Raw genomic sequence first — 15041 nt, 5'->3', positions numbered from 1 at the left:
GAATCTCCTCTCTTCTAATGTGTTAGAGAATCTCCTCTCTTCTAATGTGTTAGAGAATCTCCTATCTTCTAATGTGTTAGAGAATCTCCTATCTTCTAATGTGTTAGAGAATCTCCTATCTTCTAATGTGTTAGAGAATCTCCTCTCTTCTAATGTGTTAGAGAATCTCCTATCTTCTAATGTGTTAGAGAACCTCCTCTCTTCTAATGTGTTAGAGAATCTCCTCCCTTCTAATGTGTTAGAGAATCTCCTATCTTCTAATGTGTTAGAGAATCTCCTATCTTCTAATGTGTTAGAGAATCTCCTCTCTTCTAATGTGTTAGAGAATCTCCTCCCTTCTAATGTGTTAGAGAATCTCCTATCTTCTAATGTGTTAGAGAATCTCCTCCCTTCTAATGTGTTAGAGAATCTCCTCTCTTCTAATGTGTTAGAGAATCTCCTATCTTCTAATGTGTTAGAGAATCTCCTCTCTTCTAATGTGTTAGAGAATCTCCTCCCTTCTAATGTGTTAGAGAATCTCCTCTCTTCTAATGTGTTAGAGAATCTCCTCCCTTCTAATGTGTTAGAGAATCTCCTATCTTCTAATGTGTTAGAGAATCTCCTCTCTTCTAATGTGTTAGAGAATCTCCTCTCTTCTAATGTGTTAGAGAATCTCCTCTCTTCTAATGTGTTAGAGAATCTCCTATCTTCTAATGTGTTAGAGAATCTCCTATCTTCTAATGTGTTAGAGAATCTCCTCTCTTCTAATGTGTTAGAGAATCTCCTCTCTTCTAATGTGTTAGAGAATCTCCTCCCTTCTAATGTGTTAGAGAATCTCCTATCTTCTAATGTGTTAGAGAATCTCCTCTCTTCTAATGTGTTAGAGAATCTCCTCTCTTCTAATGTGTTAGAGAATCTCCTCTCTTCTAATGTGTTAGAGAATCTCCTCTCTTCTAATGTGTTAGAGAATCTCCTCTCTTCTAATGTGTTAGAGAATCTCCTATCTTCTAATGTGTTAGAGAATCTCCTATCTTCTAATGTGTTAGAGAATCTCCTCTCTTCTAATGTGTTAGAGAATCTCCTCCCTTCTAATGTGTTAGAGAATCTCCTCTCTTCTAATGTGTTAGAGAATCTCCTCTCTTCTAATGTGTTAGAGAATCTCCTATCTTCTAATGTGTTAGAGAATCTCCTCCCTTCTAATGTGTTAGAGAATCTCCTCCCTTCTAATGTGTTAGAGAATCTCCTCTCTTCTAATGTGTTAGAGAATCTCCTCTCTTCTAATGTGTTAGAGAATCTCCTCCCTTCTAATGTGTTAGAGAATCTCCTCTCTTCTAATGTGTTAGAGAATCTCCTCTCTTCTAATGTGTTAGAGAATTCCGTAACACATTAGAATCCCTTTCTTAAGGCGGAACCCCTTTACCCCTCAAATATTTAACTTTCATACATTCACAAGTGCAATACATCAAATTAAAGCTTAACTACTTGTTAAATCTAGCCATCGTGTCCGATTTCAAAAAGGCTTTACAGCGAAAGCACACCATACGATTATGTTAGGTCAGTGCCTAGTCACAAAAAACATACGGCCATTTTCCAGCCAAAAAGAGGAGTCACAAAAAGCAGAAATAGAGATAAAATGAATCGCTAACATTTAATGATCTTCATCAGATGGCACTAATAGAACTTCATGTTACACAATAAATGTATGTTTTGTTCGATAAAGTTCATATTTATATCCAAAAATCTCAGTTTACATTGGCAAGTTATGTTCAGTAATGTTGTGCCTCGAAAACATCCGGCAAATTTGCAGAGAGCCACATCAATTTACAGAAATACTCATCATAAACTTTGATAGAAGATACAAGTAATACACATAGAATTAATGAAATACTTCTCCTTAATGCAACCGCTGTGTCAGATTTCAAAAAAGGTTTACGGAAAAAGCAAACCATGCAATAATTTGAGTACAGCGCTAAGCCACAAAAATAAGCCATACAGATACCCGCCATGTTGTGGAGTCAACAGAAGTCAGAAATAGCATTATAAATATTCATTTACCTTTGATGATCTTCATCAGAATGCACTCCCAAGAATCCCAGTTCCACAATAAATGTTCGTTTTGTTCAATGAAGTCCATATTTTTGTCCAAATACCTCCTTTTTGTTAGCGCGTTTAATTCACCCATCGAAATTCACAAGGCGCGGACAAGTCCAGACGAAAGTCCAGACGAAAAGTCAAAAAGTTCCGTTACAGTCCGTAGAAACATGTCAAACGATGTATAGAATCAATCTTTAGGATGTTTTTATCATAAATCTTCAATAATGTTTCAACCGGACAATTCCTTTGTCTTTAGAAATGAAAAGGAACGCAGCTCGCTCTAGCGGCCGCAGGCGTGACTTAGCTCATGGCACTCTGCCAGACCACTGGTTCAAACAGCTCTTATTCACTCCCCCTTCACAGTAGAAGCCTGAAACAAGGTTCTAAAGACTGTTGACATGTAGTGGAAGCCTTAGGAAGTGCAATATGACCCCATTGACACTGTATATTCGATAGGCAAAGACTTGAAAACCTACAAACCTCAGATTTCCCACTTCCTGGTTGGATTGTTCTCAGGTTTTTGCCTGCCATATGAGTTCTGTTATACTCACAGACATCATTCAAACTGTTTTAGAAACTTCAGAGTGTTTTCTATCAACATCTACTAATAATATGCATATCCTAGCATCTGGGCCTGAGTAACAGGCAGTTTACTCTGGGCACGCTTTTCATCCGAACGTGAAAATACTGCCCCCTATCCCAAACAGGTTTTAAGCAATGCCTTCCATATGTCTCGTGAGGGTCTAGTGATGGGTCTAGAGAGGGGTGTAGATAGGGGTCTAGAGAGGGGACTAGAGAGGGAACTAGAGAGGGGTCTAGAGAGCGGACTAGAGAGGGGTCTAGAGAGGGGTCTAGAGAGGGGTCTAGAGAGGGGTCTAGAGAGGGGACTAGAGAGGGGACTGGAAATGGGTCTAGAGAGGGGTGTAGATAGGGGACTAGAGAGGGGACTAGAGAGGGGTCTAGAGAGGGGACTAGAGAGGGGTCTAGAGAGGGAACTAGAGAGGGAACTAGAGAGGGGACTAGAGAGGGGACTAGAGAGGGGACTAGAGAGGGGACTAGAGAGGGGACTAGAGAGGGGACTAGAGAGGGGACTAGAGAGGGGACTAGAGAGGGGACTAGAGAGGGGACTAGAGAGGGGACTAGAGAGGGGACTAGAGAGGGGACTAGAGAGGGGACTAGAGAGGGGACTAGAGAGGGAACTAGAGAGGGGACTAGAGAGGGGACTAGAGAGGGGACTAGAGAGGGGACTAGCGAGGGGACTAGAGAGGGGACTAGAGAGGGGACTAGCGATTGGTCTCAGCCCAACTCTCTTTCAGTTTGCCCTTGTCTGCTATGTTCTGCGTTTTGAAAGTCTCTGGTCAGAAGCAAAAACTACCAGGTTCCATTTCTGTGGTTTTGTGGGGGAATGTAGAAAACAGGTATTCATCTAACTGCTACTTTGACCTACATTCTGGCTACTTTGACAATTTATTTTTTAAACACATGAAGTTGTAATTATTTTAGAGTATATACTTTACTTCAAACGCACATATGTATGTGTGTGCGTGTGTGTGTGTGTGTGTGTGTGTGTGTGTGTGTGTGTGTGTGTGTGTGTGTGTGTGTGTGTGTGTGTGCTGGTGTCAGACCTTGAACATTTCACACGTTCAGATCTGGAAGTCCCACAGCATAGCCATCACTAACCCCTGCTGTAAGTCTGCACCAATACCAGCCATCACTAAGCCCTGCTATAAATCTACACCAATACCAGCCATCACAGCCCCTGCTATAAATCTACACCAATACCAGCCATCACTGACCCCTGCTATAAATCTACACCAGTACCAGCCATCACTAAACCCTACTATAAATCTACACCAATATCAGCCATCACTAAACCCTGCTGTAAGTCTACACCAATACCAGCCATCACTAACCCCTGCTATAAATCTACACCAATACCAGCCATCACTAACCCCTGCTATAAATCTACACCAATACCAGCCATCACTAAACCCTGCTGTAAATCTACACCAATACCAGCCATCACTAACCCCTGCTATAAATCTACACCAATACCAGCCATCACTAACCCCTGCTATAAATCTACACCAATACCAGCCATCACTAACCCCTGCTATAAATCTACACCAATACCAGCCATCACTAATCCCTGCTGTAAATCTACACCAATACCAGCCATCACTAATCCCTGCTGTAAATCTACACCAATACCAGCCATCACTAACCCCTGCTATAAATCTACACCAATACCAGCCATCACTAACCCCTGCTATAAATCTACACCAATACCAGCCATCACTAACCCCTGCTATAAATCTACACCAATACCAGCCATCACTAACCCCTGCTATAAATCTACACCAATACCAGCCATCACTAACCCCTGCTATAAATCTACACCAATACCAGCCATCACTAACCCCTGCTATAAATCTACACCAATACCAGCCATCACTAATCCCTGCTGTAAATCTACACCAATACCAGCCATCACTAACCCCTGCTATAAATCTACACCAATACCAGCCATCACTAACCCCTGCTATAAATCTACACCAATACCAGCCATCACTAACCCCTGCTATAAATCTACACCAATACCAGCCATCACTAACCCCTGCTATAAATCTACACCAATACCAGCCATCACTAACCCCTGCTATAAATCTACACCAATACCAGCCATCACTAACCCCTGCTATAAATCTACACCAATACCAGCCATCACTAACCCCTGCTATAAATCTACACCAATACCAGCCATCACTAAACCCTGCTGTAAATCTACACCAATACCAGCCATCACTAAATCCTGCTGTAAATCTACACCAATACCAGCCATCACTAAACCCTGCTGTAAATCTACACCAATACCAGCCATCACTAACCCCTGCTATAAATCTACACCAATACCAGCCATCACTAACCCCTGCTATAAATCAACACCAATACCAGCCATCACTATCCCCTGCTGTAAATCTACACCAATACCAGCCATCACTAACCCCTGCTATAAATCTACACCAATACCAGCCATCACTAAACCCTGCTGTAAATCTACACCAATACCAGCCATCACTAAATCCTGCTGTAAATCTACACCAATACCAGCCATCACTAAACCCTGCTGTAAATCTACACCAATACCAGCCATCACTAACCCCTGCTATAAATCTACACCAATACCAGCCATCACTAACCCCTGCTATAAATCAACACCAATACCAGCCATCACTATCCCCTGCTGTAAATCTACACCAATACCAGCCATCACTAACCCCTGCTATAAAACTACACCAATACCAGCCATCACTAACCCCTGCAATAAATCTACACCAATACCAGCCATCACTAACCCCTGCTATAAATCAACACCAATACCAGCCATCACTATCCCCTGCTGTAAATCTACACCAATACCAGCCATCACTAACCCCTGCTATAAATCTACACCAATACCAGCCATCACTAACCCCTGCTGTAAATCTACACCAATACCAGCCATCACTAACCCCTGCTATAAATCTACACCAATACCAGCCATCACTAAATCCTGCTGTAAATCTACACCAATACCAGCCATCACTAAACCCTGCTGTAAATCTACACCAATGCCAGCCATCACTAACCCCTGCTATAAATCTACACCAATACCAGCCATCACTAACCCCTGCTATAAATCAACACCAATACCAGCCATCACTATCCCCTGCTGTAAATCTACACCAATACCAGCCATCACTAACCCCTGCTATAAATCTACACCAATACCAGCCATCACTAAACCCTGCTGTAAATCTACACCAATACCAGCCATCACTAAATCCTGCTGTAAATCTACACCAATACCAGCCATCACTAAACCCTGCTGTAAATCTACACCAATACCAGCCATCACTAACCCCTGCTATAAATCTACACCAATACCAGCCATCACTAACCCCTGCTATAAATCAACACCAATACCAGCCATCACTATCCCCTGCTGTAAATCTACACCAATACCAGCCATCACTAACCCCTGCTATAAAACTACACCAATACCAGCCATCACTAACCCCTGCAATAAATCTACACCAATACCAGCCATCACTAACCCCTGCTATAAATCAACACCAATACCAGCCATCACTATCCCCTGCTGTAAATCTACACCAATACCAGCCATCACTAACCCCTGCTATAAATCTACACCAATACCAGCCATCACTAACCCCTGCTGTAAATCTACACCAATACCAGCCATCACTAACCCCTGCTATAAATCTACACCAATACCAGCCATCACTAAACCCTGCTATAAATCAACACCAATACCAGCCATCACTATCCCCTGCTGTAAATCTACACCAATACCAGCCATCACTAACCCCTGCTATAAAACTACACCAATACCAGCCATCACTAACCCCTGCAATAAATCTACACCAATACCAGCCATCACTAACCCCTGCTGTAAATCTACACCAATACCAGCCATCACTAACTCCTGCTGTAAATCTACACCAATACCAGCCATCACTAACCCCTGCTATAACACCAATACCAGCCATCACTAACCCCTGCTGTAAATCTACACCAATACCAGCCATCACTAACCCCTGCTATAAATCTACACCAATACCAGCCATCACTAACCCCTGCTGTAAATCTACACCAATACCAGCCATCACTAACCCCTGCTGTAAATCTACACCAATACCAGTCATCACTAAACCCTGCTGTAACACCAATACCAGCCATCACTAACCCCTGTTGTAAATCTACACCAATACCAGCCATCACTAACCCCTGCTGTAAATCTACACCAATACCAGCCATCACTGACCCCTGCTGTAAATCTACACCAATACCAGCCATCACTAACCCCTGCTGTAAATCAACACCAATACCAGCCATCACTAACCCCTGCTGTAAATCAACACCAATACCAGCCATCACTAAATCCTGCTGTAAATCTACACCAATACCAGCCATCACTAACCCCTGCTGTAAATCTACACCAATACCAGCCATCACTAAACCCTGCTGGAAATGTACACCAATACCAGCCATCACTAACCCCTGCTGTAAATCTACACCAATACCAGCCATTACTAACCCCTGCTGTAAATCTACACCAATACCAGCCATCACTAACCCCTGCTATAAATCTACACCAATACCAGCCATCACTAACCCCTGCTATAAATCTACACCAATACCAGCCATCACTAACTCCTGCTGTAAATCTACACCAATACCAGCCATCACTAACCCCTGCTGTTAATCTACACCAATACCAGCCATCACTAACCCCTGCTATAAATCTACACCAATACCAGCCATCACTAACCCCTTGCTGTAAATCTACACCAATACCAGCCATCACTAACCCCTGCTGTAAATCTACACCAATAGCAGCCATCACTAACCCCTGCTGTAAATCTACACCAATACCCGACATCACTAAACCCTGCTATAAATCTACACCAATACCAGGCTCTGAAATATGTCCTTCCCTCAATCACGTCTCCCCAGAAACAACCTCTGTTCTCCACATTAGTCCTGAGTGTAACACCTGCCCAGCAACAGTAACTAACAGGAAGTCTGGTGGGGCTGGATTAACTCTGTTACATAGCAGAACGTTGAAGACTCGGGAAAAATACATCTCAAATGTCACCCTTTTCCCTTTATAACGGACTACTTTAGACCAGAGCCCTATGGCACTCTATTCCCTATATAGTACACTACTTTAGACCAGAGCCCTATGACACCCTATTCCCTATATAGTGCACTACGTTTGACCAGTGTCCATAGGGAATAGGTTGCCATTTGCGATGTACACTCTGGCTTGTTTGGTAATATAGCGAAGGTGAATCCATGTTGGGTAGCTGAGGACACTATAGTTACAGGAGGAGGAGAGTTGGACGATTATATCGGGGGAAATTATGTTGAAATAAACATTGTGAGGGCTGTTGTCTGCCTGCGGCGCCTGTGACTTCCTACTGCCTATACAGAGCACTGTTTATGACCAGAGCTCATACCATTTGGGACGCAGACCCAGAGTTGGCATGACGAAAAGATGGGAAGAGAAGAGATGAGATGATCACAGCAAAAAGTGATGCACGATATACAGTACATAGTAACACAGGACACAGTACACAGTACACAGTACACAGTACTCAGTAACACAGTACACAGTACTCAGTACTCAGTAACACAGTACACAGTACACAGTAACACAGTACACAGTAACACAGTACACAGTACACAGTAACACAGTACACAGTACTCAGTAACACAGTACACAGTACACAGTAACATAATAACACAGTAAATAGTAACACAGTACACAGTACACAGTAACACAGTACACAGTACACAGTACACAGTAACACAGTACACAGTAACACAGTACACAGTAACACAGTACACAGTAACATAGTAACACAGTAAATAGTAACACAGTACACAGTACACAGTAACACAGTACACAGTAACATAGTAACACAGTACACAGTAACATAGTACACAGTACACAGTAACACAGTACACAGTAACATAGTAACACAGTAAATAGTAACACAGTACACAGTACACAGTAACACAGTAACACAGTACACAGTAACACAGTATACAGTACACAGCACATTGCAACACAGTACACAGTACATAGTACAGAGTAACACAGTACATAGTACACAGTAACACAGTATGCAGTACATGTAAATGTAAATAGTACAGAGTAACACAGTATACAGTACATAGTAACACAGTACACAGTACACAGTAACACAGTATGCAGTACATAGTACAGAGTAACACAGTATACAGTACATAGTAACACAGTACACAGTACACAGTACATAGTACATAGTAACACAGTACACAGTACACAGTACACAGTAACACAGTACACAGTAACATAGTAACACAGTAAATAGTAACACAGTACACAGTACACAGTAACACAGTAACACAGTATGCAGTACATAGTACAGAGTAACACAGTACACAGTACATAGTAACACAGTATACAGTACACAGCACATTGCAACACAGTACACAGTACATTGCAACACAGTACATAGTACAGAGTAACACAGTACACAGTACATAGTAACACAGTATACAGTACACAGCACATTGCAACACAGTACACAGTACAGAGTAACACAGTACATAGTACATCGTAACACAGTACATAGTACATCGTAACACAGTACATAGTAACACAGTACATAGTAACACAGTACATAGTAACACAGTACATCGTAACCCAGTACATAGTACATAGTAACACAGTACATAGTAACACAGTATACAGTACACAGTACACAGTACACAGCAACACAGTAACACAGTACATAGTACATAGTAACACAGTAACAAGCAGTAACATAGTAACACAGTAACACAGTAACACAGCAACACTGTAACAAGCAGTAACAGAGTAACACAGTAACACAGCAACACTGTAACAAGCAGTAACAGAGTAACAGTACCAAGAACAGGTCATGGTAGAAATAGTTGTAGTAACTCTGCTCCGCGGTCCTGGAATTCTCTCCTGAACATTTTAACATTTGATGATCTAGTCATGTAACACTTGGTAAATATCAGCTGACCACACACCTGCAGTAGGGGGTTTGGGGATCTGAACCCTGGGCCAACAGGCCCCAGACCACACACCTGCAGCAGGGGGTATGGGGTTCTGAACCCTGGGCCAACAGGCCCCAGACCACACACCTGCAGCAGGGGGTATGGGGTTCTGAACCCTGGGCCAACAGGCCCCAGAACACACACCTGCAGCAGGGGGTTTGGGGTTCTGAACCCTGGGCCAACAGGCCCCAGACCACATACCTGCAGCAGGGGGTTTGGGGTTCTGAACCCTGGGCCAACAGGCCCCAGAACACACACCTGCAGCAGGGGGTTTGGGGTTCTGAACCCTGGGCCAACAGGCCCCAGACCACACACCTGCAGCAGGGGGTTTGGGGTTCTGAACCCTGGGCCAACAGGCCCCAGAACACACACCTGCAGCAGGGGGTTTGGGGTTCTGAACCCTGGGCCAACAGGCCCCAGACCACACACCTGCAGCAGGGGGTTTGGGGTTCTGAACCCTGGGCCAACAGGCCCTAGACCACACACCTGCAGCAGGGGGTATGGGGTTCTGAACCCTGGGCCAACAGGCCCCAGAACACACACCTGCAGCAGGGGGTTTGGGGTTCTGAACCCTGGGCCAACAGGCCCCAGACCACATACCTGCAGCAGGGGGTTTGGGGTTCTGAACCCTGGGCCAACAGGCCCCAGAACACACACCTGCAGCAGGGGGTTTGGGGTTCTGAACCCTGGGCCAACAGGCCCCAGACCACACACCTGCAGCAGGGGGTTTGGGGTTCTGAACCCTGGGCCAACAGGCCCTAGACCACACACCTGCAGCAGGGGGTATGGGGTTCTGAACCCTGGGCCAACAGGCCCCAGAACACACACCTGCAGCAGGGGGTTTGGGGTTCTGAACCCTGGGCCAACAGGCCCCAGACCACATACCTGCAGCAGGGGGTTTGGGGTTCTGAACCCTGGGCCAACAGGCCCCAGAACACACACCTGCAGCAGGGGGTTTGGGGTTCTGAACCCTGGGCCAACAGGCCCCAGAACACACACCTGCAGCAGGGGGTTTGGGGTTCTGAACCCTGGGCCAACAGGCCCCAGACCACACACCTGCAGCAGGGGGTATGGGGTTCTGAACCCTGGGCCAACAGGCCCCAGAACACACACCTGCAGCAGGGGGTTTGGGGTTCTGAACCCTGGGCCAACAGGCCCCAGAACACACACCTGCAGCAGGGGGTTTGGGGTTCTGAACCCTGGGCCAACAGGCCCCAGACCACACTTCTACTGAGACTCATAAAGACAGACTCTTTTTCCTGCTCTAGGCTTTCAGCACAGCACTTTTCATTTTTACTTAAGCTTTCTTCTATTTTGATCTATTTTTGTGGGGTCATCTGGTGTGTGTGTGTGAGGGGGAAGCATTATATCAGGGAGACATTGTGTCCTCTGTGAAGGGTATCAGTCTATCAGGGAGGCATTGTGTCCTCTGTGAAGGGGCCCAGTCTATCAGGAAGGCATTGTGTCCTCTGTGAAGGGGACCAGTCTATCAGGGAGGCATTGTGTCCTCTGTGAAGGGGACCAGTCTATCAGGGAGGCATTGTGTCCTCTGTGAAGGGGACCAGTCTATCAGAGAGGCATTGTGTTCTCTGTGAAGGGGACCAGTATATCAGGGAGGCATTTGGTCCTCTGTGAAAGGGGACCAGTCTATCAGGGAGGCATTGTGTCCTCTGTGAAGGGGACTAGTGTATCAGGGAGGCATTGTGTCCTCTGTGAAGGGTACCAGTCTATCAGGGAGGCATTGTGTTATCTGTGAAAGGGGACCAGTCTATCAGAGAGGCATTGTGTTCTCTGTGAAGGGGACCAGTCTACCAGGGAGACATTGTGTGGGGAGCTCCTCAACCAGTGAATGGGTCTTTATTTGTCAGTGGTAATATAGACAGGGACGGCTGATTTGAGGTGTGTGTGCGTGTGCGTGTGCGTGTGCGTGTGCGTGTGTGTGCGTGTCCTACCATGTTTTCCATGTTAGCAGCAGGCGGGTGGACCTGTCCTCTCAGATTCAGTGTGTGCGTGTGTGCGTGCTTGCATGTGTGTGTGTGCACAGGTGCAGAAGGGTAAACTTCCTTTGTGAGTTCAGTTTCCTGTCCAGAGTAAATTGTCTGGAGAGGCAGCAGGAGAGAGGAAGCGGGGGAGAAACAAGCCCTGCAATGCCAAGAGCTGAGCAAAGAATATAGTCCCCTCATCCAGCTGGTCCTGGGGCCACTAACCTGTTCTACTAACACACTGAAGCCTCAGTCCCCTCATACAGCTGGTCCTGGGGCTGAGTTCACTAACCTGTTCTACTAACACACTGAAGCCTCAGTCCCCTCATCCAGCTGGTCCTGGGGCTGAGTTCACAAACCTGTTCTACTAACACACTGAAGCCTCAGTCCCCTCATCCAGCTGGTCCTGGGGCTGAGTTCACTAACCTGTTCTACTAACACACTGAAGCCTCAGTCCCCTCATCCAGCTGGTCCTGGGGCTGAGTTCACTAACCTGTTCTACTAACACACTGAAGCCTCAGTCCCCTCATCCAGCTGGTCCTGGGGCTGAGTTCACTAACCTGTTCTACTAACACACTGAAGCCTCAGTCCCCTCATCCAGCTGGTCCTGGGGCTGAGTTCACTAACCTGTTCTACTAACACACTGAAGCCTCAGTCCCCTCATCCAGCTGGTCCTGGGGCTGAGTTCACTAACCTGTTCTACTAACACACTGAAGCCTCAGTCCCCTCATCCAGCTGGTCCTGGGGCTGAGTTCACTAACCTGTTCTACTAACACACTGAAGCCTCAGTCCCCTCATCCAGCTGGTCCTGGGGCTGAGTTCACTAACCTGTTCTACTAACACACTGAAACCTCAGTCCCCTCATCCAGCTGGTCCTGGGTTCACTAACCTGTTCTACTAACACACTGAAGCCTCAGTCCCCTCATCCAGCTGGTCCTGGGGCTGAGTTCACAAACCTGTTCTACTAATGCTGAAGCCTCAGCCCCTCATCCAGCTGGTCCTGGTCCTGAGTTCACTAACCTGTTCTACTAACACACTGAAGCCTCAGTCCCCTCATCCAGCTGGTCCTGGGGCTGAGTTCACAGACCTGTTCTACTAACACACTGAAGCATCAGGACCAGAACATCCAATCAATCAGAATAAACCAAATTACAACACAGTCAAAACAAAACTACATTACTTATTGGCAAGCACAAGCACTAAGCAAAATGCAGTGCTATCTGGCCCTACATCGACAGTACACCGTGGCAAACTATTTGACCATAATTACTGATCAAAACCTTAGAAAAACCTTGACAAAGTACAGGCTCAGTGAGCACAGACTTGCCATTGAGACGGGTAGACACAGGAAAACCTGGCTCCCTGTAGTGGAAAGACTGTGTAACCACTGCACAACAGCAGAATCCAAGACAGAACTGCATTTACTGACAAAATGTTAAAAAATGCAAACAATTAGAGATGTTATCGAGAGATGTGAGGTGTTATAGAGAGAGATGTGAGGTGTTATAGAGAGATGTGAGGTGTTATAGAGAGATGTGAGGTGTTATAGAGAGAGATGTGAGGTGTTATAGAGAGAGATGTGAGGTGTTATAGAGAGAGATGTGAGGTGTTATAGAGAGATGTGAGGTGTTATAGAGAGAGATGTGAGGTGTTATAGAGATGTGAGGTGTTATAGAGAGATGTGAGGTGTTATAGAGATGTGAGGTGTTATAGAGAGATGTGAGGTGTTACAGAGATCGAGGTGTTATAGAGAGAGATGTGAGGTGTTAGAGAGATGTGAGGTGTTATAGAGAGAGATGTGAGGTGTTATAGAGAGATGTGAGGTGTTATAGAGAGAGATGTGAGGTGTTATAGAGAGAGATGTGAGGTGTTATAGAGAGAGATGTGAGGTGTTATAGAGATGTGATGTGTTATAGAGAGATGTGAGGTGTTATAGAGAGAGATGTGAGGTGTTATAGAGATGTGAGGTGTTAGAGAGATGTGAGGTGTTATAGAGAGATGTGTGAGAAAAGAAAGGAGACAAAGAGATGTAGAAAGAAGTTTTAAGAGACAGACAGACATACATGTGCACTGTACGTACACTGTATACAATACATTTGGAAAGCATTCAGACCCCTTGACTTTTTCCACATTTTGTTATGTTACAGACTTTTTCTAAAATTGATTAAATGTTTTTTCCTCATCAATGTACTCACATAACCCCATAATGACAAATCAAAAACAAATATCACATTTACGTAAGTATTTAGACCCTTTACTCAGTACTTTGTTGACGCACCTTTAGCAGCGATTACAGACTCAAGTCTTCTTGGGTATGATGCTACAAGATTGGCACACGTTTATTTTGGAAGTTTCTCCCATTCTTCTCTGCAGATCCTCTCAAGCTCTGTCAGGTTGGATGGGGATCGTCGCTACACAGCTATTTTCAGGTCTCTCCAGAGATGTTTGATCGGGTTCAAGTCCGGACTCAGGCTGGGCCACTCAAGGACATTCAGAGACTTGTCACGAAGTCACTCCTGCGTTGTCTTGGCTGTGTGCTTAGGGTCGTTGTCCTGTTGGAAGGTGAACCTTCACCCCAGTCTGAGGTCCTGAGCGCTCTGGAGACTGAGATTTCTGTTGATTGAATTTGGCGCCCTGCAATTTCTTTGGCTGTTGGCGAGGGGTTGTGCTAGCGGAACTAGCGGAACTAGCGGAACCCCTCGCCAACAGCCAATGATATGCATATATTAGCAACTGGGACTGAGTAGCAGGCAGTTTACTCTGGGCACGCTTTCATCCAAACGTGAAAATGCTGCCCCATATCCCAAACAAGATATACAGTAAGGATATATTTAAAACACAGGGCCCTAGGTATACAGTAAGGATAGTATTAAGACACAGGGCCCTAGGTATACAGTAAGGATAGTATTAAGACACAGGGCCCTAGGTATACAGTAAGGATAGTATTAAGACACAGGGCCCTAGGTATACAGTAAGGATAGTATTAAGACACAGGGCCCTAGGTATACAGTAAGGATAGTATTAAGACACAGGGCCCTAGGTACACAGTAAGTATACTATCAGGTAACATTTCATTTAGTGCACGGTGTGGCCAGAAAAGCTTCTTGGAATCACGGATTGGAGCAATTCCAAAGTCACATTCTAGAACGCTGGTTCAGAATCAGAACTCAACATTGGAATGTTGTGGATAAAATCCAAAGATCTTTATAAACATTTAGCAACATGGTTAAACTGTTGACTGGAATACTGTTGTAACGTGTTCTAAACTGTACACATTCTAGCTGGGGGGTTAAAAAAAACAGCGTCAATCTGGCTTCATCTTGAAGAGCTAAATTTCAGTAGCAC

General features: G+C 45.0%; 1 protein-coding gene across 2 annotated transcripts in view; it reads right to left on the bottom strand.

The window, feature by feature from the left end:
• The window catches only part of LOC139531472 (cysteine-rich secretory protein LCCL domain-containing 1-like), a 45792-nt gene that overhangs the window by 21323 nt on the left and 9428 nt on the right, over nucleotides 1–15041 (bottom strand). The window contains exon 1 of one of the 2 annotated variants that reach the window (XM_071327949.1): nucleotides 11667–11705. The exons of the other annotated variant lie outside the window; for it this stretch is intronic. Coding sequence (XP_071184050.1) covers nucleotides 11667–11678 — 12 coding nt within the window. The 5' untranslated portion in view covers nucleotides 11679–11705. Of the gene's footprint in view, nucleotides 1–11666; nucleotides 11706–15041 lie in introns of those variants that run through there. 2 annotated transcript variants of the gene reach the window in all.

The sequence above is a fragment of the Salvelinus alpinus genome, chromosome 10, assembly GCF_045679555.1.
Source record: "Salvelinus alpinus chromosome 10, SLU_Salpinus.1, whole genome shotgun sequence".
Taxonomy (NCBI): Eukaryota; Metazoa; Chordata; class Actinopteri; order Salmoniformes; family Salmonidae; genus Salvelinus; species Salvelinus alpinus.
The sequence above is the reverse complement of the archived record's forward strand: the minus strand, read 5'-3'. Positions and strand labels throughout refer to the sequence as shown.